The sequence below is a fragment of the Balaenoptera physalus genome, assembly GCF_965194825.1.
Source record: "Balaenoptera physalus genome assembly, chromosome: 4".
Classification (NCBI taxonomy): Eukaryota; Metazoa; Chordata; class Mammalia; order Artiodactyla; family Balaenopteridae; genus Balaenoptera; species Balaenoptera physalus.
Genome location: NC_138891.1, coordinates 80,791,982 through 80,818,601, shown reverse-complemented (window position 1 = coordinate 80,818,601; position 26,620 = coordinate 80,791,982). Strand labels below are relative to the sequence as shown.

The 26,620-nt window shown below is 38.3% G+C and overlaps 2 protein-coding genes and 1 long non-coding RNA gene across 7 annotated transcripts in view; 2 read left to right on the top strand and 1 right to left on the bottom strand.

Moving 5' to 3' along the window:
* The window catches only part of TIMMDC1 (translocase of inner mitochondrial membrane domain containing 1), a 25,172-nt gene extending 5,842 nt beyond the window's left edge, over positions 1-19,330 (top strand). The window contains exons 4-7 of the mRNA XM_082460102.1: positions 344-411; positions 11,872-11,950; positions 15,221-15,331; positions 17,576-19,330. Of these exons, the coding sequence (XP_082316228.1) occupies positions 344-411; positions 11,872-11,950; positions 15,221-15,331; positions 17,576-17,726 (409 nt within the window). The 3' untranslated portion in view covers positions 17,727-19,330. The remainder of the gene's footprint in view (positions 1-343; positions 412-11,871; positions 11,951-15,220; positions 15,332-17,575) is intronic.
* Positions 418-11,067, top strand: LOC309659891. The gene is made up of 2 exons (XR_014263027.1): positions 418-10,461; positions 10,830-11,067. It is a non-coding gene; the product is annotated as an uncharacterized lncRNA (long non-coding RNA).
* Positions 17,853-26,620, bottom strand: part of CD80 (CD80 molecule) — a 26,043-nt gene continuing 17,275 nt past the window's right edge. For 3 of the 5 annotated variants that reach the window (XM_082460099.1, XM_082460097.1, XM_082460101.1), the window contains 2 exons: positions 24,642-24,755; positions 17,853-23,409 (listed from right to left, as the gene is read on the bottom strand). In XM_082460099.1, coding sequence (XP_082316225.1) covers positions 23,333-23,409; positions 24,642-24,755 — 191 coding nt within the window. In that variant the 3' untranslated portion in view covers positions 17,853-23,332. The remainder of the gene's footprint in view (positions 23,410-24,641; positions 24,756-26,620) is intronic. The other 2 variants (XM_082460098.1, XM_082460100.1) reach the window with 2 other exon arrangements.

Below are 26,620 nucleotides of genomic sequence, written 5' to 3'. Positions count from 1 at the left end.
ATAAAAGTGATTCATGATACCTTTTTCTTAAGAACTGTTATCTATTTACCTAAAAGATTGGTTCAGTTGTACTTTTGTATGCATGGATGAAGGTCTGCCAGCTAATATCAAAATAGATACAGGGTTGCTAAGTCAGAAGAATTCTGCAGAACTCTTCTTTACGTTCTGTTGCTTATTGGCATATTAGCAATCTGAAACACACTGAAGGAGCCTAGACTAGCACCAGGGATTGACATAGTAGGCTCTTCTAAACTAATATGTATCACTTTAGTGAAAGTTACAGTCAAGAAGGTAAATGAGATATGCTTTAAATTATGTTTTCCTCCTCCTCCCTTCTTCTCAGTACAGTGAACACTGGTCTAAATGTGTACCGAAATAAAAATGCCCTAAGCCATTTTGTCATTGCAGGAGGTAAGACATTTTTGTTTTGTTTACATTTTTCAATCTCAAATATGGTTTAGGAAATATGTAAGGACTTATATGTCATGGCTACTGAATTCTTTGGTTGGCTTCTCATCACATCTCATTCAACATTCATGCAAAATGTATGGAAAACGTTGTGCTTGGTCCTTGGTGTACTTGTTGAACAAAACAGATAAGGTCTTTGCCTTCATTGAGTTTTATCATCTAATGTGGATGGGAAAAAACACGTTGCTAAGATAGAAAGTAACAAATAGGTGGGGCAGGGGGATCTAATGTGGACAGGGTGATCGAGAAGACCTTTCTTCTTTTTTTTTTTAAACATCTTTATTGGAGTATAATTGCTTTACAATGGTGTGTTAGTTCTGCTCTATAACAAAATGAATCAGCTATACATATACATACATCCCCATATCTCCTCCCTCTTGCGTCTCCCTCCCACCCTCCCTATCCCACCCCTCTAGGTGGCCACAAAGCACCGAGCTGATCTCCCTGTGCTATGCAGCTGCTTCCCACTAGCTATCTATTTTACATTTGGTAGTGTATATATGTCCATGCCACTGTCTCACTTCATCCCAGCTTACCCTTCCCCTCCCAGTGTCCTCAAGTCCATTCTCTATGTCTGTGTCTTTATTCCTGTCCTGCCCCTAGGTTCTTCAGAACCTTTTTTTTTTTTTTAGATTCCATACATATGTGTTAGCATACGGTATTTGTTTTTCTCTTTCTGACTTACTTCACTCTGTATGACAGTCTCTGGGTCCATCCACCTCACTACAAATAACTCAATTTCGTTTCTTTTTATGGCTGAGTAATATTCCATTGTATATATGTGCCACATCTTCTTTATCCATTCATCTGTCGATGGACACTTAGGTTGCTTTCATGTCCTGGCTATTGTAAATAGAGCTGCAATGAACATTGTGGTATATGACTCTTTTTGAATTATGGTTTTCTCAGGGTATATGCCCAGTAGTGGGATTGCTGGGTCGTATGGTTGTTCTATTTTCAGTTTTTTAAGGAACCTCCATACTATTCTCAATAGTAGCTGTATCAGTTTACATTCCCACCAACAGTGCAAGAGGTTTCCCTTTTCTCCACACCCTCTCCAGCATTTATTGTTTGTAGATTTTTTGATGATGGCCATTCTGACCAGTGTGAGGTGATACCTCATTGTAGTTTTGATTTGCATTTCTCTAATGATTAGCGATGTTGAGCATCCTTTCATGTGTTTGTTGGCAATCTGTATATCTTCTTTGGAGAGATGTCTATTTAGGTCTCTGCCCATTTTTGGATTGGGTTGTTTGTTTTTTTGATATTGAGCTGCATGAGCTGCTTGTATATTTTGGAGATTAATCCTTTATCCAATGATTCATTTGCAAATATTTTCTCCCATTCTGAGGGTTGTCTTTTCGTCTTGTTTTTGGTTTCCTTTGCTGTGCAAAAGCTTTTAAGTTTCATTAGGTCCTATTTGTTTATTTTTGTTTTTATTTCCATTTCTCTAGGAGGTAGGTCAAAAAGGATCTTGCTGTGATTTATGTCATGGAGTGTTCTGCCTATGTTTTTCCCAAAGAGTTTGATAGTGTCTGGCCTTACATTTAGGTCTTTAATCCATTTTGAGTTTATTTTTGTGTATGGTGTTAGGGAGTGTTCTAATTTCATTCTTTTACATGTAGCTGTCCAGTTTCCCCAGCACCACTTATTGAAGAGGCTGTCTTTTCTCCATTGTATATTCTTGCCTCCTTTATCAAAGATAAGGTCACTCTATGTGTGTGAGTTTATCTCTGGGCTTTCTATCCTGTTCCATTGATCTATATTTCTGTTTTTGTGCCAGTACCATACTGGAGAAGACCTTTCTAAGGAGGTGACATTTAAGCTGATACCTGAAGAATGGGAAGGAGCAAGGCTTGCAACGAAGAGTAGCCTAGGCAGCGAGAACGTCAAGGGTGAAGGCTCTAAGGTTTCTCAAATGCAGGATGATATGACTGGAACATAGTGAATAAGGGAAAGAATGGCTTGAGATGAGATTGGTAAGGTGAAGTAGAAAGGAGCCAGATTTTTCATGGTAAGAGATTGGATTTTATTTTAAAGCTCTCTGCCTCTGGTAGATAATGCCCTCTTTAAAATGAATGTTTCAAAAAAAAAGTGTTGAACATTTTTGTTACATTTCCAGTACAAATCCAGTACATTTCCAGAAATGTAAATGAAGTTTACTGCATATACATGCAAACACTCACTAATTCATGTACATTCTCTCACATACAAAAACATACATACACTGCACATAACAGTTTTTTACTTTTTATTTGGAAATAACTTCAAGCTTATGGAAAGTTGCAAAAATAAAATACAAGGAACACCATGAGCAATACCCTTTAGTACTGATATTAGTTATTAACATTTTTTTTAACTCCACCCCCCCCCACCCCCCCCCCACCCAGCTGCATGGCTTGCAGGATCTTAGTTCCCCGATAAGGGAATGAACCTGGATCCTCGGCAGTGAAAGCACAGAGTCCTAACCACTGGACCGCCAGGGAATTCCCAGTTATTGTTAACATTTTAGCCCATTTGCTTTATCACTTGTGCTCTCTTTTATTTTGGGTGCACTCTTTCTTTCTCTATGTATACACACACAGGCAAACGCACATATACGTAATTTGAGCTTAACGTTTTAATGAAAACATTTAAAAATATAAAACTAGAAATAGGTATTAATAGCATTGTAGCAGCTAGAACTTGCCCTGTTTTAACTTGTGAACATTTTTACATGGATATTCTGTAGGCTAAAGTGCCTATATCCGAACCAAACTCTTGTCTTTCTGCCCCTACTTGCAAATTTACTCCTGTTACATGTTCTCTGTCATCTGTTAAATTCCAAAACTGGAAATCAGTTAATGATGTGGTTCTGCCCTTTATTTCCCCTTTCCAGACTTCTAGTTCTATCAGTCTTTTTTTTTTATAAAAAATTTATTTATTTTATTTATTTATTTTTGGCTGCGTTGGGTCTACGTTGCTGTGCGCGGGCTTTCTCTAGTTGCAGTGAGCGGGCTTCATTGCGGTGGCTTCTCTTGTTGAGCATGGGTTCTAGGTGTGTGGGCATCTGTAGTTGTGGCACGTGAGCTCAATAGTTGTGGCTCGCAGGCTCTAGAGCACAGGCTCAGTAGTTGTGGCACACGGGCTTAGTTTCTCCCCGTCATGTGGGATCTTCCCAGACCAGGGATTGAACCTGTGTCCCCTGCATTGGCAGGCTGATTCTTAACCACTGTGCCACCAGGGAAGCCCTAGTTCTATCAGTCTTATTCCGTAAATATATATGGACTCTCTCACCTGCTCTTTGTTCCCACTGCTACTACAGGTATTCCCTGTTTCTAATCTTGGTTTGCTTCACCTCTACTGTTATCTGACTTTTTTGAAATATGAATAAGATTTTAACACTTTTCTGCTTCAGATTCTTCCATTGTTTCCCATCACTCTAGTGTCGATTCTTGACCTGACCTCCATGCACCACTCTTACCCAAAACTTATAATCTACTTGGATTTCTCAAACCCAGCATATTCTTGCTTTACAAGAATTCTTGCTTGAATCCACCTTCCAACTCCCACAACTAATTTCATTCAGCTCTATACTTAACCTGTCTTTCAAGTTTCACTTCATCTGTCAGCTTCAGCTTCCCTAGAGGGTTCTCCTAGCTCACATTTTCCTATCTTAGGTACCTTTCCCCTGTGTTCTCACAGTTCACTGTAAACAGTTTTATCAAAGCATTTATAACACTATGTTGTAGCTGTTTACTTGTTTTGCTTCCCTACTAGATGACTTACTTGAATTCAGAGAAAGTGTTTGCCTTTTATTTCACAATTGTTTAACATATAGCAGGGTAGAATAAAGGTTTCTTGATTGAATGTAAATATTAGTAAAATAAAAATAGAAAAATATATCTGATACAATATATATTTTTATCTCAAACCAGCAACCAACATTAAAATTAATGGTATAGGGCTTCCCTGGTGGCACAGTGGTTGAGAATCTGCCTGCCAATGCAGGGGACACGGGTTCGAGCCCTGGTCTGGGAAGATCCCACGTGCCGCGGAGCAACTAGGCCCGTGAGCCACAACTACTGAGCCTGCACGTCTGGAGCCTGTGCTCCGCAACAAGAGAGGCCGCGATAGTGAGAGGCCCTCGCACCGCGATGAAGAGTGGCCCCCACTTGCCACAACTAGAGAAAGCCCTCGCACAGAAACGAAGACCCAACACAGCCAAAAATAAATAAATTAATTAATTTTTAAAAAATTAATGGTATAACACTAATTTATCCTGAAGTCAGACTCAGGTAAGGATGTCTTCCCTCACCAGTATTATTTGGCATTGGTCTGGACATTCATAAAAGTATATTCAACATCTAGAATGCCTCAGTAAGGAGCTTGGCAAATCCTCTCCCTCAAAAGTAATAATAAAACTGGACAAAATTATCAAAAGCAACCATTTAAAGATTCTGAGAATTGACCAGAGGCACACAACAAATTGAGAAGCATTTATTCAAGAATTTCTACTGAATCTCAGTAAGGACAGTGGGAGTAGTCTGTAGTGTTTCAGCTTGGGGCTGGTTCCACCTCCTAACACCCAGCTCCATGATGTAGAAGTTCCACCAGGGCAGGGCAGGGCAGGCTGGGAGGAACAACACTTCTGCTGTTTGAGGTGACTGACTTGATATGGAGCAGAGCACAGAAAATTCCATGCCTAAGGGTGTTGCTGAAAACAATAGCAAACAGTTAAGGAAGGACAGTATCACACAGCTAACCTGAGGCTTTGATGTTGTTTGGGGCAAGCAATAGACTGGCAGATGAGGCAGAATCTTACCAGGGATGTCCAGGGAACAAGAAAGCCAAAGAGGACTTTAGTAAGATCTTACTAATCCCCAGAACTCCAGAAAGTTACCTGTATGTGTAAGCACACTCAGGAGAGACTGGTAAGGGCCCTAGCAAACTGCTTATCTTTGGTTAATTGTGAGGCCTCATGAACACAGAAAGTAAAAGCCAGAAAGGATTTATAAACTGCCTAAACCTTGAGTGCATTCTTCAAGCCACAGACAGATCCACTGGCAAAAGGTAGCAGCCTTCCTGGCTTAAGATGTGTAATCACAACCTCTGACAAATCATTGACTGACTACCAAGCTGGTATGATTCCTAGGAAGCCAAACATAAAAATAAAAACTGAGTAGAGACTTCTGTGGCTGCACTCTACAAAAACAACAACAACAAAAAACAAAGACTCCACAGAATTGGTACAGGCAAATCACTACATAAGCAAAGAACCACAGCCATGCCCCTGGGTAGGGAGATGTTCCAACTCCAGTGTTGCTATAATTTATTACCTAAAATGCCTGGTTTTCAAAAACAACAAAAATGTCACACACACACACACACACACACACACACACACAAAATGTCACACAATATACAAAAACAGGAGACTTAAAAAGAAGCAGTCATTGGTTATGTCTCTGACAGAGGCCATCTATTGGACATAGCAGACAAAAGACTTCAAGCCATTTTAAAAGAATTAAAAGTGTGATGACAATTACTCACCTAGAAAATATCAATAAAGATAGAAATTATTTAAAAAAGAATCAAATGAATATTCTGGAGTTGATAAATACAATAATGGAAATTAAAAATTCACTGGAGAGGAGGCGCTCAACAGCTGATTTGAGAGAGCATAAGAGAATCAGTGATCTTGAAGATAGATCAATATAGATTATCTTTTATCAAGGACAGAATTTTTTAAAATGAAGACAAATGAACAGAGCCTCAGAGATCTGTGGGACACAATCAAGAATACTAACACATAGATAATGGAGAGGAAAGAAAGAAAAGGGAAGAAAAAGTATTTTAGGAAATTATGGCCACAGACTTCCCAAGTTTGATGAAAAACATTAATCTACACATCCAAGAATCTCAACAAACTCCAAGAAGAATAAACATGAACAGATTCACACTTAGACATATAGTAGTTACACTGTTGAAAGATAGAGAAAAATCATGAAAGCAACAAGAAAAAAACAACTCATACTGGAATACCCAATAAAATTAACAGCGGACTTCTCATCAGAACAGTGGAAGCCAGAAGGCAGTAGAATGACTAAGTGCTGAAAGGAATAAACTGTCAATCAGTAATTCTATATCTAGCAAACCATCCTACAAAATTAAAGGCAAAAGACGTTGGCAGATGAACGAAGAGAATTCATTGCTAGCAGACCCACCTTACAAAAACATTAAAGGAAGTTCTTCAGGCTGAAAGGAAGTGATATCATATGGTAACTTGATTCTACATGAAGAGCATTGATAAAGATTATTATATAAGTAATTCTTGAAGGCAGTATAAATACATATTTTCTTCTCTTAACTGATCTAAAAAAGTTACATAATAATAAAATTGAAGTGTTGGACATATAACATTTAAAGCTATGTGTTATGTTAATAGCACAAAAGAGGAGGAAGGAATGGACTTATATTGGAGCAATGAAATGACACCAAATAGTTACTTGGCTCCACAGGAAGAAATGAAAATTACTAGAAATGGTAAATACATAGGTTAATCTGAAAGAGTTTGTGAATCTGTTGTTTCCACTTTCTTTTCTTAACTGTTTTTATTATTATTTTACACAACCATTTAACCCTATTAAAATACATATGGTTGTGTAAAATAATAACATTGTATTGTTGTTTTTAAACATATATGCATAACATAAATGACAATAATAGCACAAAGAAGGGAGAGGAGTGGAGCTGTATTAGAACAATGACAATAATAGCACAAAGAAGGGAGAGGAGTGGAGCTGTATTAGAACAGTGTTTCTACATTTTACTGGAATTAGTACTGATCTGAAGTAGACTGTGATAAGATGCATAGTATAATCCCTAAAGCAAATAATAAGATAGTAACTTTAAAAAATAGTAACAAGGTCAAAAAGGAATTAGATAATATAGAAAACAAATAGCAAAATGGCAGATCTAAATCTAACCATATCAATAAAAACATTAAAACATGAATGGATTAAACATTCCAATCAGTAGGGATTGTCCAACTGTATTTTAAAAAGGATCCAACTATATGCTGTCTACAAGAGACATATTTTAGGTTTAAAGGAACAAATTAGTTGAACATAAAAAGATGGACAAAGATATACTGTGCAAACAGTAAGAAAAAGAGCTTGAGTGACTATACTAGTATCAGGCAAAATAGACTTTAAGACAAAAGTGCTAGAAGACAAAGAAGGACATTTTATAATGTTAAAAGGGACAATCCACCAAGAAGATACAACATTTAGAAACATACGCATCTAACAACAGAGCTCCAAAATACATGAAGCAAACACTTTGAATTGAGAGGAGAAATAGACAACTCAATCAGTTGCCGGAGACTTTTACAGTAGCTGGAGACTTTAATACTCCACTTTTAATAATGGATAGAACAACTAGAGGGAAAATCAACAAGGATATAGAAGACTTGAACACTTATCAATCTACATGACACAGTAACATCTCTAGAACACTCTACCCAGCAATAGCAGGATTTTCATTCTTTTCAAGTGCACAGGGGACATTCTCTAAGCTAGACCATATGCAAGGCTATAAAACAAGTCTCAATAAATTTAAAAGGATTGAAATCTCACAAAGTATGTTCTCTGTCCTCAATGGAATTAAACTAAAAAGAAATTGGGGGAAAATCACAAATATTTGGAAATTAAACAACACATTCATAAGTAAACCAAGGAGTAATCACAAGGTAAATTTAAAATATTTTGAGCTGGATGGAAATGAAAGCACATTATATTAAAATTTATGAGGTGCAGGGACTTCCCTGGTGGTCCAGTGGTTAAGACTCCGCACATCCAATGCAGGGGGTGCAGGTTCGATCCCTGGTCAGGGAACTAAGATCTCGCATGCCACAGTGCAGAAAAAAAAAAAAGAAAAAATTATGAAGTGTAGTCAAATTAAAATAAGAAAGATCTCATATGAATAATCTAAGCTTCCACCTTTAAAAACTGGAAAATGAAGAGCAAAATAAACCTAAAGTAAGCAGGCAGAAGGAAATAATAGAATTAGAATGACACTCTATGAAATCAAGAGAAAAATCAATGAAACCAGAAGTTGGTTCTTTGAAAAGAGCAACAAAATAGACAATCCTTTAGCAAGACTGACCAAGGGGAAAAAAAAAGATACAAATTACCAAAATTTGCTCAAGAAGAAATAGAAAATCCCTATAGCCCTATAACAAATTGATAAACTAAATATTTAATTAAAATCTTTTCACAAAGTCCAGGACCAGATGGCTTCCCTGGCTATTAATATTTTCCTAATACCAAAGCCAGATGAAGATAGACAACTAAACTACAGATCACTATCCCTCAAGAGTATATACACAAAAATCCTTAACAAAATATTAGTAACCAAATCCAGCAACGAATAAAGATTATAACCATGACCAAGTGGAACTTATTTAAGGAATTAAAGTTTAGTTTGAAAACGCATTTGACAAAAGTCCAACATTCATGATAAAAACAAACTAGGATTAAAAGGGACCTTCTTTAACTTGATAAAGATTATCTATGAACAACAGCTAACATCATATTTAATGGTGAAAGACTGAATGATTTCCTTAAGATTGAGAACAAGACAAGTAGATGAATACACTTGTATTTAGCATTATACTGGAGACTTTTGCCAGTGCATTCAGGCAAGAAAAAGAAAGAAAAAAATCCAGATTGAAAAAGACTGTTCACAGAAATATGGTCCTGTGTAACAAAGAGTGTGACTCCATTTTTTATGTTTGGCTTCTGGCAGCTTCTAAACCCCACCACTCGTCCTCCACCACCCCCCTTTTTTAATAAATTTATTTATTTATTTATTTATTTTTGGCTGCGTTGAGTCTTCATTGCTGCACGCAGGCCTTCTCTAGTTGCGGCAAGCAGGGGCTACTCTTCATTGCAGTGCGTGGACTTCTCATTGTGGCTTCTCTTGTGGAGCATGGGCTCTAGGCGTCTGGGGTCAGTAGTTGTGGCTCACGGGCTCCAGAGTGCAGGCTCAGTAGTTGTGGCGCACGGGTTTAGTTGCTCCGAGGCATGTAGGATCTTCCCAGACCAGAGCTCGAAACTGTGTCCCCTGCATTGGCAGGCAGATTCTCAGCCACTGCGCCACGAGGGAAGCCCCTGACCCCCTTTTTAATAAACAGTTTTTTAGAGCAGTTTAGGTTCACAGCAAAATTGGTCAGAAGATAAAAGATTTGCCATATACTTCCTCCCTGCTGCATACACATAGTCTCTCCGGCTATTAACATCCCAGTACATTTGTTACAATTGAAGAACCTAAATTGATACATTATCACCCAAAGTCCTCTTTACCTTAGGGTTCACACTTGGTGTTTTACATTCTATGGGTTTGGGGAAATGTATAATGACATATGTCCACCATTATGGTATCATAAAAAGTATTTTCCCCCCTAAAAATCTGTGCTCTGCCTGTTGATCCCCATGCTCCACCCTCAACCCCTGGCAACCATTGATCTTTTTAACTATCTCCATAGTTTTGCCTTTTCCAAAATGTTGTATAGTTGGAATCATACAATATGTAGCTTTTTCGGATTGGCTTCTTTTACTTAATAATATGCATTTAAGATTCCTCCATGTCTTTTCATGAGTTGATAGCTCATTTCTATTTAGCGCTGAATAATGTTCTTTTTCTGGATGTACCACAGTTTATTTTTCCATCACCTGTTGAGGACATCTTGGTTGCTTCCATGTTTTGATGATTATGAACACAGTTGCTATAAACACCTGTGTGCAGGTATTTGTAGACAAAAGTTTTCAACTCTTATGTCATTGCTGGATGGTATAGTAAGAGTATGTTAGTTTCATAAGAAACTACCAGTCTTCCAAAGTAACATTACCATTCTGCATTCCCACCAGGAATGAATGCAAGTGTCTATTGCTTCATATCCTCACCAGCATTTGATGTTGTCAGTGTTCCAGAGTTTGGCTATTCTAATAGGTTTTTTTTTTTTTTTTTAAACTTATTGCCTCACTTTTTTTTTTTTTTTTAACTTTTGGGTTTATTTATTTATTTATTTATTTATTTATTTATTTTATGGCTGTGTTGGGTCTTCGCTTCTGTGCGAGGGCTTTCTCCAGTTGCGGCAAGTGGGGGCCACTCCTCATCGCGGTGCGTGGGCCTCTCACTATCGTGGCCTCTCTTGTTGCAGAGCACAGGCTCCAGACGCGCAGGCTCAGCAATTGTGGCTCACGGGCCCAGCCGCTCCGTGGCATGTGGGATCCTCCCAGACCAGGGCTCGAACCCGTGTCCCCTGCATCGGCAGGCAGACTCTCAACCACTGCGCCACCAGGGAAGCCCCCTAATAGGTTTTTTAAAAATATTTTGTTTGGATAAGAAGCCTAGAAAAAAAGACCAGATTTTTTGCTGTCTCTGGATAATGGAATTAAAGGTGATTTTTGTTCTTGTTAATTTAAAAATTTAGAAAAGAGGGGGACTTCCCTGGCGGTCCAGCAGTTAAGACTCCGCACTTCCAATGTAGGGGGCGTGGGTTTTGATCCCTGGTCGGGGAACTATGATCCCACATGCTGCGCAGCACAGCCAAAATATTAAAAAAAAAAAAAAAAAGTTAAAGAATTGGATAACTGGGTATGCTGGATGCTCTAAATGCATAGTCTATAAAATAATAATAGGGTATTACAAACAACTTCATATCATCATTTGAAATTTTTTTTTAATTTAGAAAAGTTAAAACAATGAATATGTAGTACTTAAATAAGAATTATAAACCTCAAATGTTAATTTTAAAATTGTTACCACCTGAAGTGTCATTCGTTGTGTTGTACGTAGTGAAAGAGGAAAATGAATGGACATCTTGGGTGTACAGTCTTAGTGGGAAGGAAAGAGGACCTATGCCCCGGCCACCAGGTGGCGTTGTAGGCCAACTGCCCACTTGCAGGCCTGCTTGAGAGGTGTAGCGTAGCAGTACAGAAAGGTGAGGCTGGGGGAGGACATGAACTGCAGGGGCTAGTGAAGGTTTTGTTATTTATTTGGGGAAAACTTTCCTTAAAGAAGGAAGAAATGAAAGAGGTGGAAGTGAAGAAATAACAGATTTTTAAGGCGAGGTTGGCAAAAATGAAGCAGAATGAGAAGAGGCTGGGTCCATAGAACCGACTGAGCAATTCTGTTTGTAAAAGGAACGTTTCTTCATTTGAACCTGCAGAGTGGATGAGAAGCTGGCTGTATTGGCATTTTAGATTCAGGAAATCTAGGTTGTGGTGGTATATTTATGTTGGGTTCAAAAAGCTTACTTGGAGATTTATGTCCTTCTTATGGAGGAACATTTTTAAATGGAACTCTGGTGTTTAAAGATGATTTAATATTGCCCTTTGTTTGTTTCTTTTAAAATAGCTATCACTGGAAGTCTTTTTAGAATAAACTTAGGCCTGCATGGCTTGGTAGCTGGTGGCATAATTGGAGCCTTGCTGGGGTAAGTGTTAACATGGCTTGATTCTAAATTAGTATAATTTCATTAATGCCTTCTCTGTTAAAAATTGCAATCATTTCTAAAGAACAAATTTAATACTTAGAGCCTATAAAAGGTCTCTAGTCTTGTATTAGCAGTAGCTTTGACTGTCCAATTCTGATTGTACCCCAGTTGTTAATTTTACTTCTAGTTTTCACCGGATTAAAAACTGTTTAAATATCTCTAACACCTGAAACTATTTGAGGTTTGAGCAAAGGTACTTATAAGCAGCAGGAAAAAGGAATAAGAAACAGTTAACAAGCACATTCTATAAAAAAATTTGGGGTTAGGTTTTGTTTGTTTACTTTAATAAACTTTAAGAATTTTCTTCTCCAACTTTTTACTTTGAAACATTTCAAACCTGTAGAAAACTTGAGTGAACTGAACACTGAACACCCATATAACCCATATAGTCCTCTACTTAGAGTCACCAGTTGTTAACATCTTTCCATATTTGTTTTCTGCCTCTCTGTGTATATGTGGGACATGTGTATATTTCCTTTTCTATTTTTTTTTCTTTTGGTTAAACCGTTTGAAGTATTTTAGACCTCATAATTCTTCAGCCCTAAATACATCAGCATGTATTTCCCAGGATGAAGAACATTCTCCAATGATATCACAATACAATTATCACAGTAAATAATTTAGCATTGATTGATTGAATACTGTTTAAGATAGGGTCCATATTCAGAATTCCTCAGTTATTACAATAATGCCATATATATATACTTTTTTTTTTGATTTTTAAAATATATATAATTTTTTAAAATCCAGGATCTAATTGTTACATTTCGTTGTTATGTCTCTTTAGATTCCTTTAAGCTAAAACAGTTCCACTGCCTTTTTTTCGCCCAGAATATGTCTCAATTTTGTTTGATTATCCCCTCATGATTAGATTTAGGTTTAATGTTTTCACCAAGAATACAACATAGGTGAGGTTGTGTCCTTCTCAGTGTATCACATCAAGAGACATATTATGTCACCCATTGTAAGTGATGTTAACTTGGTGTATTAGTTTTCTGTTGCTGTGTAACAAATCACTACAAACTCAGAAGCTTCAGACACCACGCATTTATTATATGGGGTTGGTCAAAAAGTTTGTTTGGGTTTTTCCATAACATCTTACAGAAAAATGCAAATGAACTCTTTGGCCAACCCAGTATCACTTTTCTGTAGGTCAGAAGTCTGGGTAGGCTCAGATGGGTTCTCTGCTTAGTATTCAGAAGGCCAAAATCAAAGTGTTGGCCAGGCAGGTTCTTACCTGAAGGCTCTGTGGGAAGAATTTGTTTCTATAAAATTCAGGTTGTTGACAGAACCCTGTGGCTGTAGGCCTGAAGTCCCCGTTTCCTGGCTGGCTGGCTGGCTGGCACCACCTTGTTCCTAGAGACATCCACATTCCTTCTCACGTGCCCCCTCCATGTTCAAACCAGCAACCAGCATGTGTAATCCTTCTCATACTTTTAATCTCTCTGACTTCCATTCTGCCACCAACTGGAAAAAACTCTCTCCTTGCAAAGGGTTCACCCAGATAATCTCTTTTTTGATTAACTCAAATTCAACTGATCAGTAACCTTAAGTACATCTGTAAAATCCATTTTGCCATGTAACAATTTAATCATGGGCATAATATTTCATCATATATTCATAGTTGAGAAATTAGGGCAGGAAATTTTGGAGGGCTATTTTAGAATTCTGCCTACCACATTTGGTATCTACTAAATTTCTCCACTGCAAAGGTATCTTTTTCCCATTGTGCTTAATAAGGAATCTGTGGGGTGAGACTGTGTAAATAGCCCGTTCTCCAGATGTCTTTCTTCTAGTGGTTTCAATGATCCATTGATGATCCCTGATGTAATCAGTTATTGTAAAAGTTGCGAAGTGTTGATTTGCTAGTTCTGTCATTTCTTCTGTTTTTATTAGTTGGCATTTATCTGAATAGAAGAGTTCTTTCTCCCTTACCCTCCCTTTTTCTACCCCACTTTGGGGAGGAAACACTGTAACTTTATGGATTCTTTTTTTTTTAATTAAAAAATTGTTTTAAAATTCAACATATTATAATCTATTGCTGATGTTTTTGTTGTATTGTTAATATACCAGCTTGGTTTGTAGGGAAAAATTGCTGAAATTGGCCGCAAAAATATTTTTTTATTGAGGTTAAAAAAAAACACATAACATAAAAATTACCATCTTAACCACTTTTAAGTGTACAGTTCAGTAATGTTAACTATATCCACATTGTTGTGCAACAGATCTCTAGAACTTTTTCGCCTTGCAAAACTGAAACTCTGTACCCATTAAACACTAATTCTCCCTTCTCCCACCCCACAGCCTCTGGCAACCACCTTTGTACTTTCTGTTTCTGTGATTTTGACTACTCTAGGTGCTTCTTATTAGTGGAATCATATAATATTTGTCCTTTTGTAACTGGCCTGTTTCGCTTAGCATAATGTCCTCAAGGTTTATCCATGTTGCAGCATGTGACAGGATCTTCCTTTTTAGGACTGCATAATATTCCATTGTATATACAGTACCACATTTTCTTTATCCATTCATCATCAATGAACATTTCCACCTAGCAAAAATAATTTCTAAAATGTGGTTACAACTTAAGTTGTAACCAGAAGGAATTTAAGTTGTGTCAGAGTCAAAAACTTCTCTTTGAAAACATGAACCAAACCCTCTTCATTACTGTAATAATTATTATCTAAATCAGTTTCTCAATGGATAACTGTTGGCATTCTGGGCGAGACAGTTGTGCCAGACTCTTGAATTTTAGGATGTTTTGGCGGCTTCAGCCCCAAAAGCCGGTAGCATCCTTTCCTCAATACCCTCCACATTTCTTGTCCCTTAAGGGGCTCTGGCACCATTCCTGGTATTAATTTCATTTCTGAGAAACCTTCAGTATAAAGCTATTTACTAGAACTTGTCATAAATATATTTTTTCCCGGTTTATTTATCATTCATGATAAAAATCAGAGCCAATTTATAGACCTGTTGTTTTTATACCAGTTAAATTTAGGAAGTTGCAATGATTGTTTTTCCTATTGTTCAGACCAGGAAGGAAATTATCTTAATATTTTTTTATTTGACAAGGACACTTTAATTGTCAAATGTTCCTGTACCTGTCAGTGACCAAGTGGCTCGTTTGGTGCTGCTCACACCTTAGCAGAGACACTCATATTTCGCGTGGTTAACAGCTCTTTCTCCTAAGCATTCCCTCTGCCTCCCCCTCAGCACTCCTATAGGAAGCCTGTTGATGGCACTTCAGAAGTACTGTGGTGAGACAGTTCAGGAGAGAAAACAGAAGGATCGAAAAGCACTCCAGGAGCTGAAACTGGAAGAGCGGTAAGGAGCATGTTAAGACTGGGGTGTCTGGCTTTCCTATCCGTGGACAGTGGTGCCCTCTGAAATAAGTACTCTAAATTGCCGCTCAGTTCAAAGAGTCTGTTTACTGAGTCCTTCACCTGGCACCTTACCTGGTCTTTTAATCCTTTTTAATTAAGGAGAATGGAAAACTGAAAGACACTAATTGAGAATCTTTCCTTAGATACATTTTTTTTTTAAGTTAAAATGTTGTAAATCTCATTTGGTTGCATATTTTTTCTTTTCCTATGTTTTTCACTGCATAGGAAATTACCTAAAGGAAATAAACAGCAATGAGTGAGCTTTACTTGGCTTTATTTAAAAGATGATATCCTTGTTTACACATACGTCTATGAACAATACTGAGCAGGTTAGGCCTCCACATTCAAAGATTCTACTTCTTGCTGTGGACGCAATAGGCATTAGGTAGATATAGTGGCTGTTCATGGACTAGATGCCACTGAGAACGATACAGACTGTCACCTGTTTATCTAGTCACTCCTTGGGGGTCCAGCAATAACAGACTAAATGCTAATTCTTTTTAAGATCATCATAATAGGCTGCCATCTAGCACTTCGGTACAAATGATTCTCATGGTTCTGCTTCCTGGCCACTAAGATGACATCTGCTGCTGCTACTTTGGTAGTTTGGTAGATAAGCAGTCTTCTTTTTCCCATGGTTTTATTTGAAACTTCCATTTGTGCTACACACACACACACACACACACACACACACACAGACACACACACGTAAATTCTTAATATCTGTAGATCTGTTGTCCAAGGACAGGTGCTATAGGAGAAAAAGCATTGATTTTAGAGGCAATGAAACCTTGAAAACAAACCTTAAATCCCAGCTAGACTATTGATTAATTCTGTGACCGTAGATGTTTTCCTTAACTTCAAGCACTCAGTTTTCTCAGCTGTTCTAAGGGCAGAATCACACCACAGTGTTCAACATACGATTGTTTTGTTCGGTCTTCTTCTCCATAGTAAGAAGGTGAGTGAGATATGCAGCTCTCTAGGTTCTAGGATAAAGTACTTAAAATTCTGAATGCCAACATAAAATTTGATATTATGGAGAGTTAAAAGCATGAAAGTATTAGCTTATTTCTAGCCCTTTAGGTGTCCTAAGAGACTCCTTTTTTAAAAAGGAATCTTTGAGAAAGGAGTTGGAAAAGTAAGGAAAATATCTGGTTATTTGAATCTGATATAGGAAGTTATAGAAGAATTAACATTTGGAAAAATATGAACAAATAATAATTGTATTCCAATCAGAAAAAAAGGAAACCAGAAAAAAAAAACTAGAGAAGTTGGTCAGTTATTTAGAGATGGAAAACCTCAAGAATGGGTAAAAACAACAACTGGAAAGGAAATAGTGTCAGAAGTGTATAGGTTATTTATATATATATATACATATATATATAATATATACGTGGTATTTCTGAGGACAGTTAATAAATAGTTAAGAACCTTTTATATGTCTGCTTCTTTGCTTGAAAATAACTACAGTATAGAGAAATCAACAAAGTGAGAATCTAGAAAATTGACATAGTGAGCAGAAAATACAGAACATTGGCTGTATTTTCCATAGAGCTATGAAAGAAGATATGGTCAAATCTGGTTATGAAGAGTTGAGAAGAAAGTCATAGGTGACCCTGATAATCACTTAAAGAAAGGAAGACACTAATAGTTGACTTGGAGAAAGAACTGATCTGTTATTTGGAAATTAGATTTTTTAACTCCTAGTAAATATACGTCTGTAGTGTTGCCCTATGTGACTTTTCCGTACTGAGATTACCAATGTTATAACCTTTGTGCATGTCCCACAAGGTCTGTCAACAGAGAGTTTAACAGAGTGGCAGGGGGTTTCACATCCCCCCTGGGCCCTGAGGGCAAGAGGACAGATTGGTTTCGAGGCTCACACCTTAGCTCAGGGTGCTTCAGCAACTGCATGTCACCCCTTCGAGAACTCTGGAATATCTTAAGCATCAGAGCTACTGCCCTGGCAATGTCCACGTTGGTAATGTGAGACTCCTGGCTGGCTTGTAAGTGGAACAGGTTAGGAGAGAGAAGAAAGTCATTGTATTTGAAGTGCAAGAAGCAATGTTTGCTCACAAGTTGTAAGGGAGTATAAGACAAACACTATCTTTCTAAAAAAAATTCTCTCTAAAAACCAAAGAAATAGAGCAGTACTTGATATATGCTTCTTGTTCTTTGATTACAGGAAAACCAGACTACACTTTACTGAGCTCCTCCCTGAAGAAATTGAAAGTAATTTACAGAAAAATCGATCCAAGGACGATGCTAAGAAAATTGAAGCACTGCTAAATCTTCCTAGAAACCCTTCGTCATCAGGTAAACAAAACAAAGACTGAACATGCTCTGGACTTAAAACTCATTGGAGAGTTGAAAGGAGCTGTGTCGCCATGTCCATTGAATGCCAGTTGATTGGACTGCTGACAGATGTAAGCACTGGCATCTGTAGTGGCAGTGACTTGCTCTTACTTTTTTTTTTAACCAAGAATTGGGCTATTGTACTCTTACTTTACTCATCCTTAAATTTAAGTACATACTTGTATCTACATTGATCTATATATTTGACATTATATCTATATTGATTGATCAATATAGATTTCTTTTCCCTGGATTATACAATAGTAAATTAAGATTTCCCAAAAGATTAAAGTTGAATTGTACAGGTTGTAAATTTATTCTTGTAGCCCTTTAAAAGAGTACTGCAGGGATCACTAGGAGAAAGAGAGGAAGGAACCAGGTAAGGCAGATGGTCTGTGAAACCCTTGTGCCCTTGAGTCCTAGAAACAGTAAGGACCTAAATGTGTAGTCGTGTTTGGTTCTGTCTCAATAAAAATCAAAGATGGTTCCTGTGCCATTTAAAATAATATAAAACTTAACAAAAAGGAAGTAGATAAGCATTATTAAAGAAACAACCCGACCTTGTTTCCTCTGTCAGTAATGCTGACAAAGTATCTCTGCTGTAGTATACAAGAGTTACTCAGAACAGATACACTGTCTCTACACTCCAGGAGCTTGCTGCCTGAGAAGGAGGCTGCCCTGCAGATTATAACTTTTACTAAATGAGAGGTGAGAATGACTGAATTGAGTGTACTGAGAGGAAAAAACTGTTAGTGCTTTGTTTTGGGGTTAGACCTCTTGGTTCCTACTCTGAAAATACTGTTGTTCACGTGAGCAGGGTTTGTGAAGCAGCCTAGAGTAGGGGCTAAAGCCGTGGGCTCTGGAGGCAGAACAACTGGCTTGGAATCTCAGCCCTGGAGCTTCGCAGCCATGTGACCTGCAGCCAAGCCATTTTACTTTAAGTCTCAAGTTTTCTCATCTGTCAAATGAAACAGTATCCACTTCAGAATGAGTATTAAATGAAACGATGTTTGTAAAACATAGCACAATGCTGCGGCACACAGGGCATTATCTAACAACAGGTATTAGCAGTTAAAAGGATACGCACCAGCACATTTTCACCATGATTTACATATTATTGCCACACTCCCAAAAGCATGTTTTTCTTAATTATCCAATTCATAAATTGCTGACAAATTGGCACTTAGTCAATCTGTTTATTGTTTTATTCACAACCACATTGAGATTAAATCCTTCAACTTATAAAATTATATGGTTGGTTTTAAAATAATTTTATTCATATCACAAAAATATCAGAATAATAAAAGTAAAAAATACTACTCCTTGAAAAAATAGTAGTAACACATTTATTAAATGTAATAAGCAATAATTTACTATAATTTATTTAAAGTACAAGTAAGCTGTCTCTTAGGTTTGTACTGTTTTGTGGTTACTTCTAGAGGTCTCCTTTTGATCATGTCCAAGGATTATGAATCTTAACTAAATGTGGCAATTCCTGGTGTGGTTTTTTTTTTTTGGTTGCTGTTTGTTTGTTTAAATTCTTGTAGTTTTGTTCTATGAGCAACCATTTAAAAGTGTACCTCTGTTCCTTAGACTATATAGAGTAATCTAGCCCCTTTACAGCTACCAAAATTAAACGTTTTAAATCCAGCCCCATTTGAGAAACTTGGTCAACTTGCTGTGCAACTCCAGATTTTCAAATGAGAATATCTGATTGCCCCAGGTTAAGTCACATCCACTCCTGGTCCAATGAGCATGGAAGGCAATTTCAGAGAAAGAGGAGTCATGAGTTAAGTAATGTAGGAACAGTAGTTGGCCACTTCTTTCTTTTCAATTCTCTGCTGATGTCAGAGGGATCCAGAAATACCATGGAGGAAAAGCCACGTTAGGGATCTAAGGAAGCCCTATGGAATGCTATTTTCATTACTTCAATCAATTTCTGCTAAAGACAGCTTACTCTTTAGTACATACACAATAAAACCTATCTCATTTTAAATGAGAACCTTCTCATAAAGATTTTACAAATGAGATTAAACTAGCATAAAGCCATTTAAGGAGAGTATCAGTCCAATGTGAACTAAACAAATTATCACTCTCCAACCTTACTATTGCTTTGAGGTGTAAGTAAGTCCCCTACATACCAACATTCAAGTTGTGAACTGTTTTTTTTTTAATTTAACTAAAAATAAATTTTAATTCCTTTATATGTCTTTGAAGTAACCAAATAGATATGCCAATTTTTATTACAAAAATGAACTTATGAAGCTGTTTTCATTTGCAGTTACTTTCTAGAACAAGTTATTGGTTAGTTCATAAATTTTAAATAGAAAAAAAGTTTGTGTGTGTTTTGTACACATGCACAACTTTTGCTAAATCTTTTCTTAGAGAAGTTTGCATTTTCCTCCTTAACAGTTTATTGGTTGCGTCAGTCTTAACCACAGAGGTTAGCAGTGTGTATTAAGTATTTTGCTATGCCCTTGTTCTCTAATACAGTATTTACTTTGGCTCACCAATTTTTTCCAAGGAATTATCAAGAAGCATTCATCTGGGCTTTTCATAGTATTGATTTATTTTTTAGTTGCTCCTATTAAAAGAAAAAAACCAGTTCAATAAAATCTATTCTTGTTTGACCTATGATCTGGTAAGTTTGATTTACTTTACAAAACAAAAAATAAAGTCATTCTGTTTGCACTTACTAACGAGTTGCAAACTTTTGAAGATGCGAACATGTGTTCGCATGTCCAATCACATTAGTTAGTTCAAGTGTCTGGCATACGTTGTCACGTGCATGCATCGTTACGCTTTTGTGTACTTTACAGTACTGTATAGAGTACAGTAGTGACAGTATCTTTATTTCAAGCCCAGCATGTCCGGAAGCAAGCGTAAAATCAGCGGTATATAGCCGCTGTGTTAGTCGGGTACCTAGGCTAACTTTGTTGGACTTACAAACAAATTGGACTTACGAACACGCTCTCAGAATGGAACTCATTCGTATGTAGGGGACTTACTGTATAAGTCATTCATTCTACCTGTCAGAGGAAATTATTTTTAGATGGATCTACTTCCTCCTGAACCTAGTAGAGAAGTGGGAGAACAACAAAGCAGAGCACAATGCAAATGAAGTACTGGCTAAGCACCAATATTTCCATTATCCTCATCTAGGTGTACATACACCATACTTCCCACACATTAACATTAGATTGCTTTTAACAACATAACATCCTTCTCCATTCCTTCGTCAGATCAAGTCTCTGAAATTGACCTGATTGATTGATACTGGATAAATTCTGTTTCCAGAAGCACTTTGACTGATGTGTGTGTGTGTGCGTGCGTGTGTGTGTGTGTGTGTGTGTACACACATACCAGTTAATAGCACAAAGCTGGATTGATGAAGGAAAAGAGCACCAGAGCCAGGAAATCTGGGTTCTGGCCCTGGCCTTTACAATTCAAGCCACCTCCCAGGACTTCAATGTCCTTGTCATTAGTAAGAGTAGTTAGTATTCACTAATGTCTCTTCCAGGCCTAAAGAATTCTGTGTTTCCAAATCCTTGGTCAGGGTCACCAGAGCTACTTCTGTCCCCATCATACTCCTCTAGTCACTTTCAGCAAAGCCACTGGAATGAAGAGGCTCCTAGAGAACAGATACATGAAGGTCGAGGTGGGATAATCCTGGCCATTTGAGGAAGCTCCAAGAAGAGGTCGATCTCAGATGGAGGTGGGACCTGAAGAAAACATTAAAAATTTTTATATTTTTTATCACAAGGGTATTCCCAGCTTGAGGTAACATTGTAGATATTAGTCTTGATGGCTAAAGAACATAAAGGCAAGTCTAAATTATGGGAGAATTTAGGACAAGTCTGACAATTTTTACTACATGAAATATCAGGCAAATATTAAGCACCAGCTATCACCAACCAACCAAACATTATAGATCAAGGCACTCACTCACCTATGTGTGGGGCAAACAAAGGTGTATCAGGCACGCTTGCTCTTCTCATTAAGCCTACAATTTGGTAAAGGATATAAGACGTGGCACATGAAAATAAACCCAGGGTGGAGAGTGACGTGCTAGAGAGAGCACTGCTCTAGTGGTCAGAGGCAGAACTGCTTGAACTGGGAAAGATGGCCACAGAATGCTTGTGAAGGAGACTGGGTTCCTGGCTTCATTATGAAGGATCAGCTGACTGAGCAGAAAACTTTTACGATGGAAGGAAAGTCAGGGAAATGCTAGGTAACTGCAGAACTGAGGGGAACATCCTGGGAAGGGCATCCTGGAGAATGAGCAAGAAGTTGAAATGAAAAGAAAGCAGGACAGGAAGCTGAGAGACTGCTGTGGGGAAAATATGCATAGGCTGCTATGCTGCTGTGAAAGGAACCTGAGCTTGATGTCGAGTTTGGGTCCTGGTTTTGCTCCTTATTTGTCTGACCTTAGGCAGATCACTCAACCTCCGGGAGCTTTGGGTTTCTCTCCCATAAAACGGAGATAGAAAGATCTTGCTCATAGAGATTTTTATAAGGCGAAATGAAATAATGCTTTTGTAAAACATAACCTGTTATGTAAGTCTCAGGTATTATAGTTCACTTTCTTTTTAAAGGTAACTCTGCAGAATCTCATTGTTTAATGCCGCTGTTACCCTAAACTTCACAAGTCAAAACTGAACTGTTTATGGAGACTGATTTATAGTGGTTTACCCTGGTCCTGATGTCGGTCTTTTAGATTCTAATGTCTCAATGTTTCTCTTACCTGAAAAGACCTGGGGATTTTAGGATAGCACAGAATTGATGTAAATTAATAGTGTGACTCACAAAAGCTGATGCTGTGTTTAGGCTTCCTTAACATCCTTGGATGAATAGTAACTACCCCATGCTATGTAGAATCAGATCAAATCTAAAATTTTGGACACCATTTATTGACATTTAGTGTGTTCACCTGGAGCTTCTGGAAACTGCCGTGTGAAGAACAATAGAAACAACTAAGAATGTTTAGACTGAAGAGATCAACTGGAATGTGGAAAGTAAAAAGTTCTGAAACTTTTCCTGTAGACCCTGGGGTCTCTTCTGTGTTTTTAAGTGAGAAAATGACACGGAGAGGTAACTCTTTATGAAATTCGGCTCTGTAATTGGGTCAGTGGGAGATGACTCTGTTAGTAAGAGGCGGACAGATCAATGAGATGTTACTGAATTAGTACAGAGTGACCCCAGTCTGTGTCCAACAGTACTGAGGGATACAGGGAAAAAGGAGTGATCAAAATAAGGAGATAGCCCAGGAATAGTACACGTGTTTGACAGATACTGAAAGACACTGAGTTGACTGGCAAGAGGGGAACATTTCAAGATGGCAGAATGGCACGGCAAAGGAAGAGGTTACAATAAGCAAATTTTATGTGGGGAGAAAGGAGAGAGGTGCCAACCATCTGTTTAGAGTACGTTGAATGTGGATTTTGAAAAGGTGGTAGTAGTAAAAGATCTTAAATTTGGTACTGAGAGGAAGAAAACCCTGTGTTCACGAGCACAAGACCTCACATATCCCACACTGGTAGAGAAGATACCTCGAGGTGTTCTGGTCAGCCCAATCCTTCCACAGATCCTATGTAGATGAGGAGATCCTTTCCATTTCCATGCTCTCCTTATTCCTCCTTCTCTCTCTCCACCTTGCAGCATGTCCTTGAAGACAAAGCACAAGCAATAAAAATCTAGGGAGGTAAGTTTCCCTTAAATCACGCCCATGTATTTCAGCAAACCTTAACTGGCTTAGAACTAGAGGAGTGGTTCTCAACCAGGGGTGATTTCCACAGCCACCACCACCATCACCCCCTGAGGGCATGTGCAATGTCTAGAGACGTCTTTGGCTGTCACAACGGGGGCAAGAGGTGCTATTGGCATATAGTGAGTGGGGGCTAGGGATGCTGCTAAACGTCCTACAATGCACAGATCAGCCCCCTGAAACAAAGACGTATACGGCTCCCAAAGTCAGTAGTACTAAGGATGAAAAACTCTGAACTAGAGAGGTTCACAGTCTGTATTAGAAACACCCTTGAGCCCACCAGACCTCTTTATCCTACCCATGGGGTAGGTTGTTCATAGCAAAGAGTCTCTAGTCACTTCCTCGAGCCTTGACATTTTTTTGTGCTGAAAGTTGGGAAAATCAGCAGATGTTGGTCTTCCAATTTTCTTTGCTCAGTGTACAAGATTTCTACTCCAAGAAAGGTTGGTGTTCCTTCATGATGACTATAGTCTTAGCGCTGGCCTAGCAGTTCCTCTTCATTTAATTACAGATTGAGGGTAGCATATGTGTAAAGCCAAAAATTTAGATTCATAGGAAAAAAATATCCTAGATATCTCTTCTCTCCTCACTCCTGATCTTTCATCCAAAAATAAATTCTGAACAATTGAGAATTGGTAAAATCACCTGTAGCCATCTAGTTGCTCAACTACATCTCATTAGTGCATCTTACCCTCCTCCAAGAAAATGATTCTTGCCCCTAAACCTTGTCATTCTGCGTTTCCTCCAATTCCAAATCAAAGATTAGACTATCACTTTGTATCAGATATGTTTTCAATTTAGTTAGCAAGCCTCAGTGTCTCCAAGAAAATATTATACATTTAGGGGAAAAATAAAAGGACTAAACTAGAATGTGTCTTGAGGGCAGTGATCTCTCATCTTTGTAACTCCAGTGCCTAGTAGAGTGCCAGGCACATAGTACGTGTCCAAGAAATATCTGTCCAGTGAATGAACAGAACTTGCTGAGACAAGTAAAGGAGACACTAAAGTTTCCATAGATTTGCTCCAAAAATGAGAATAAAATAGGCTAAAACCTCGGAGAGGTGCTGACCCATACTGGTAGAGTTTGGGTGTCCAGGAATTGAGATCGTTGTGATAGTACAATATTACTTACTGCAGGACAGGCATGTTAGTGTTACTGCAATGATCACAGAAATCCCACATGCTGAGACTGGGATAATAATGGCCCAGAGCAGGAGCTGATTAGCAGAAGGGGCTGGTTTGGCTGCTGAAGGAAAAGAATAGTGTCAGCTCTAATGTGTTTCCAACTGCCTGATACCCATTCTGTGCCCCTTATATTGACACAACTGTAAAGCATTTTTCACTTTTTTGCCTGGTCAGCTCTCCAAAATGCAGCTTCTAGCATTTTTCTTGCATAACTCTTTAATCAGACACATACTTGTGGGCAACTAATACCAGATGTCAGATATTAAATGTGAAAAAGAAAATTTGAACTTTTACATTTACTGAGTTAAGTTGGCATAAAAAAATTCTCAGGAAAGCCTTTAAAAGCTATCTTGTCTTCGTATCTCATTTCTATAGCTGATATTACTATGTATTGCTACTAACAGTTGATATTGTGTTCTAGATATACCTTTTTTTTCCTTCTCCAGCTCTGTCATGACTTCTCCCTTTTAGGGTGTCCTCTTTAACACACACACACACAAACACACCCCTTACAGTAGCTGCCTAAAGCTACAGAAGCCACTTTGCATTCATTATCAGATACACATTTTTCATCATACAGCCTAGAGCTTCTGGAAGAATAGAAGAGACCCAGCAAAGAACCAAGCGTGGATGTGGCTTGGTAGTAGGTAGGATCATCCTGAAGGAGAGCTCTACAAACTGACTATCAGCTGTAGAACACAGGGAACAGAGAAAAGACAGGGCACACGAGGAAGGCTGCGGGTGGGAGTAGAAAGGTGTATGCGGTACTGCTGTCAGTCCCCTCCTGCTCAGGAGCGGCAGCTACACCATTTATTTTCAACCCCTTTGAGGAAGAGTTAGCAACATCTGGAGAAGGGCAGGGACACAAAAGGAATATTAGCAGCTCACCCTCTTCTGATTTCTCTGGAATGGCTTACAAATAAATATTGAGCATTTACTAAAGTACCGTTTCTCATTTTTCTGATTACAAGCCTTGGGGATAAATTTCGGTCTTTAGCTTATTGGACTTCTCATCAGCATTCGGCCCAGTTGACACTCTTCCTCCTGGGACGTCTATGACACCACATTCTTCAGTTGCTGTTTGTTGTGACTCAGTTTTCTTTGTAGGTTCTTCTTCCTCTTCTTGTCCTTTAACTACTGTTGTTCCCCATGGTTCCATCTATGGTCCCATTCTCCTCTCACTGGCCCCGGTAATCATGGGGTGATCTCATCCACACCCAAGGTTGGAAACACCAGCTGATTTCTAAATCTGTATACCATATTTCTGATCTCATTTCTGAGCCCCAAATTTGTATTTTCAGCCGTTGACTATATGATTGGATGCCAGCATCTCCACCTGACTAAAATTGAACTCAGTATCCATGTATTCTTTCCAAAGCATATCTACCACCTGCATTCTCCCATTTCAGCGAATGGCAACACCATCAGTGACCCAAATAAAAGGGGAGGCTTGCCTTTGTGCTCACTGCCCAGTAGCTCCCACTGACTTTCTATGCTGTATTGAGAAAATCTCTGCAACTGATTCCTTTTCTCCAGATCTCCTGCAGCGACCGCCTTCGTTCAGGTTTTTCTGATCTCCAACTTAGTCGCCTTTATATTGGTCTCTTTGCCTCTGGTTTTCTAGGCTCTAATAATTCCTACACATTCTGCCACAGTGATCATTATAAAATGCACATTTGACCATAGAGCACCTACTACTTAGAGACTAGGGAAAGTCGTTTTTTTTATTTTTCTCTAAAACACCAGATTGGGTGGAGACATCAAGTGATTAGCAGGGTTGGCCTCTGCAGACCAGAATGACACCCAAAATAACAAAGAAGCTCTTGCTATTATCCTGGGGGTCTAGATGTTTCACAAGTTCCAACTCACTCCTGACTTCCTCTCAGAGGTCACTCCTCATCCATCCTCACGCCTCACTCAGCCTGG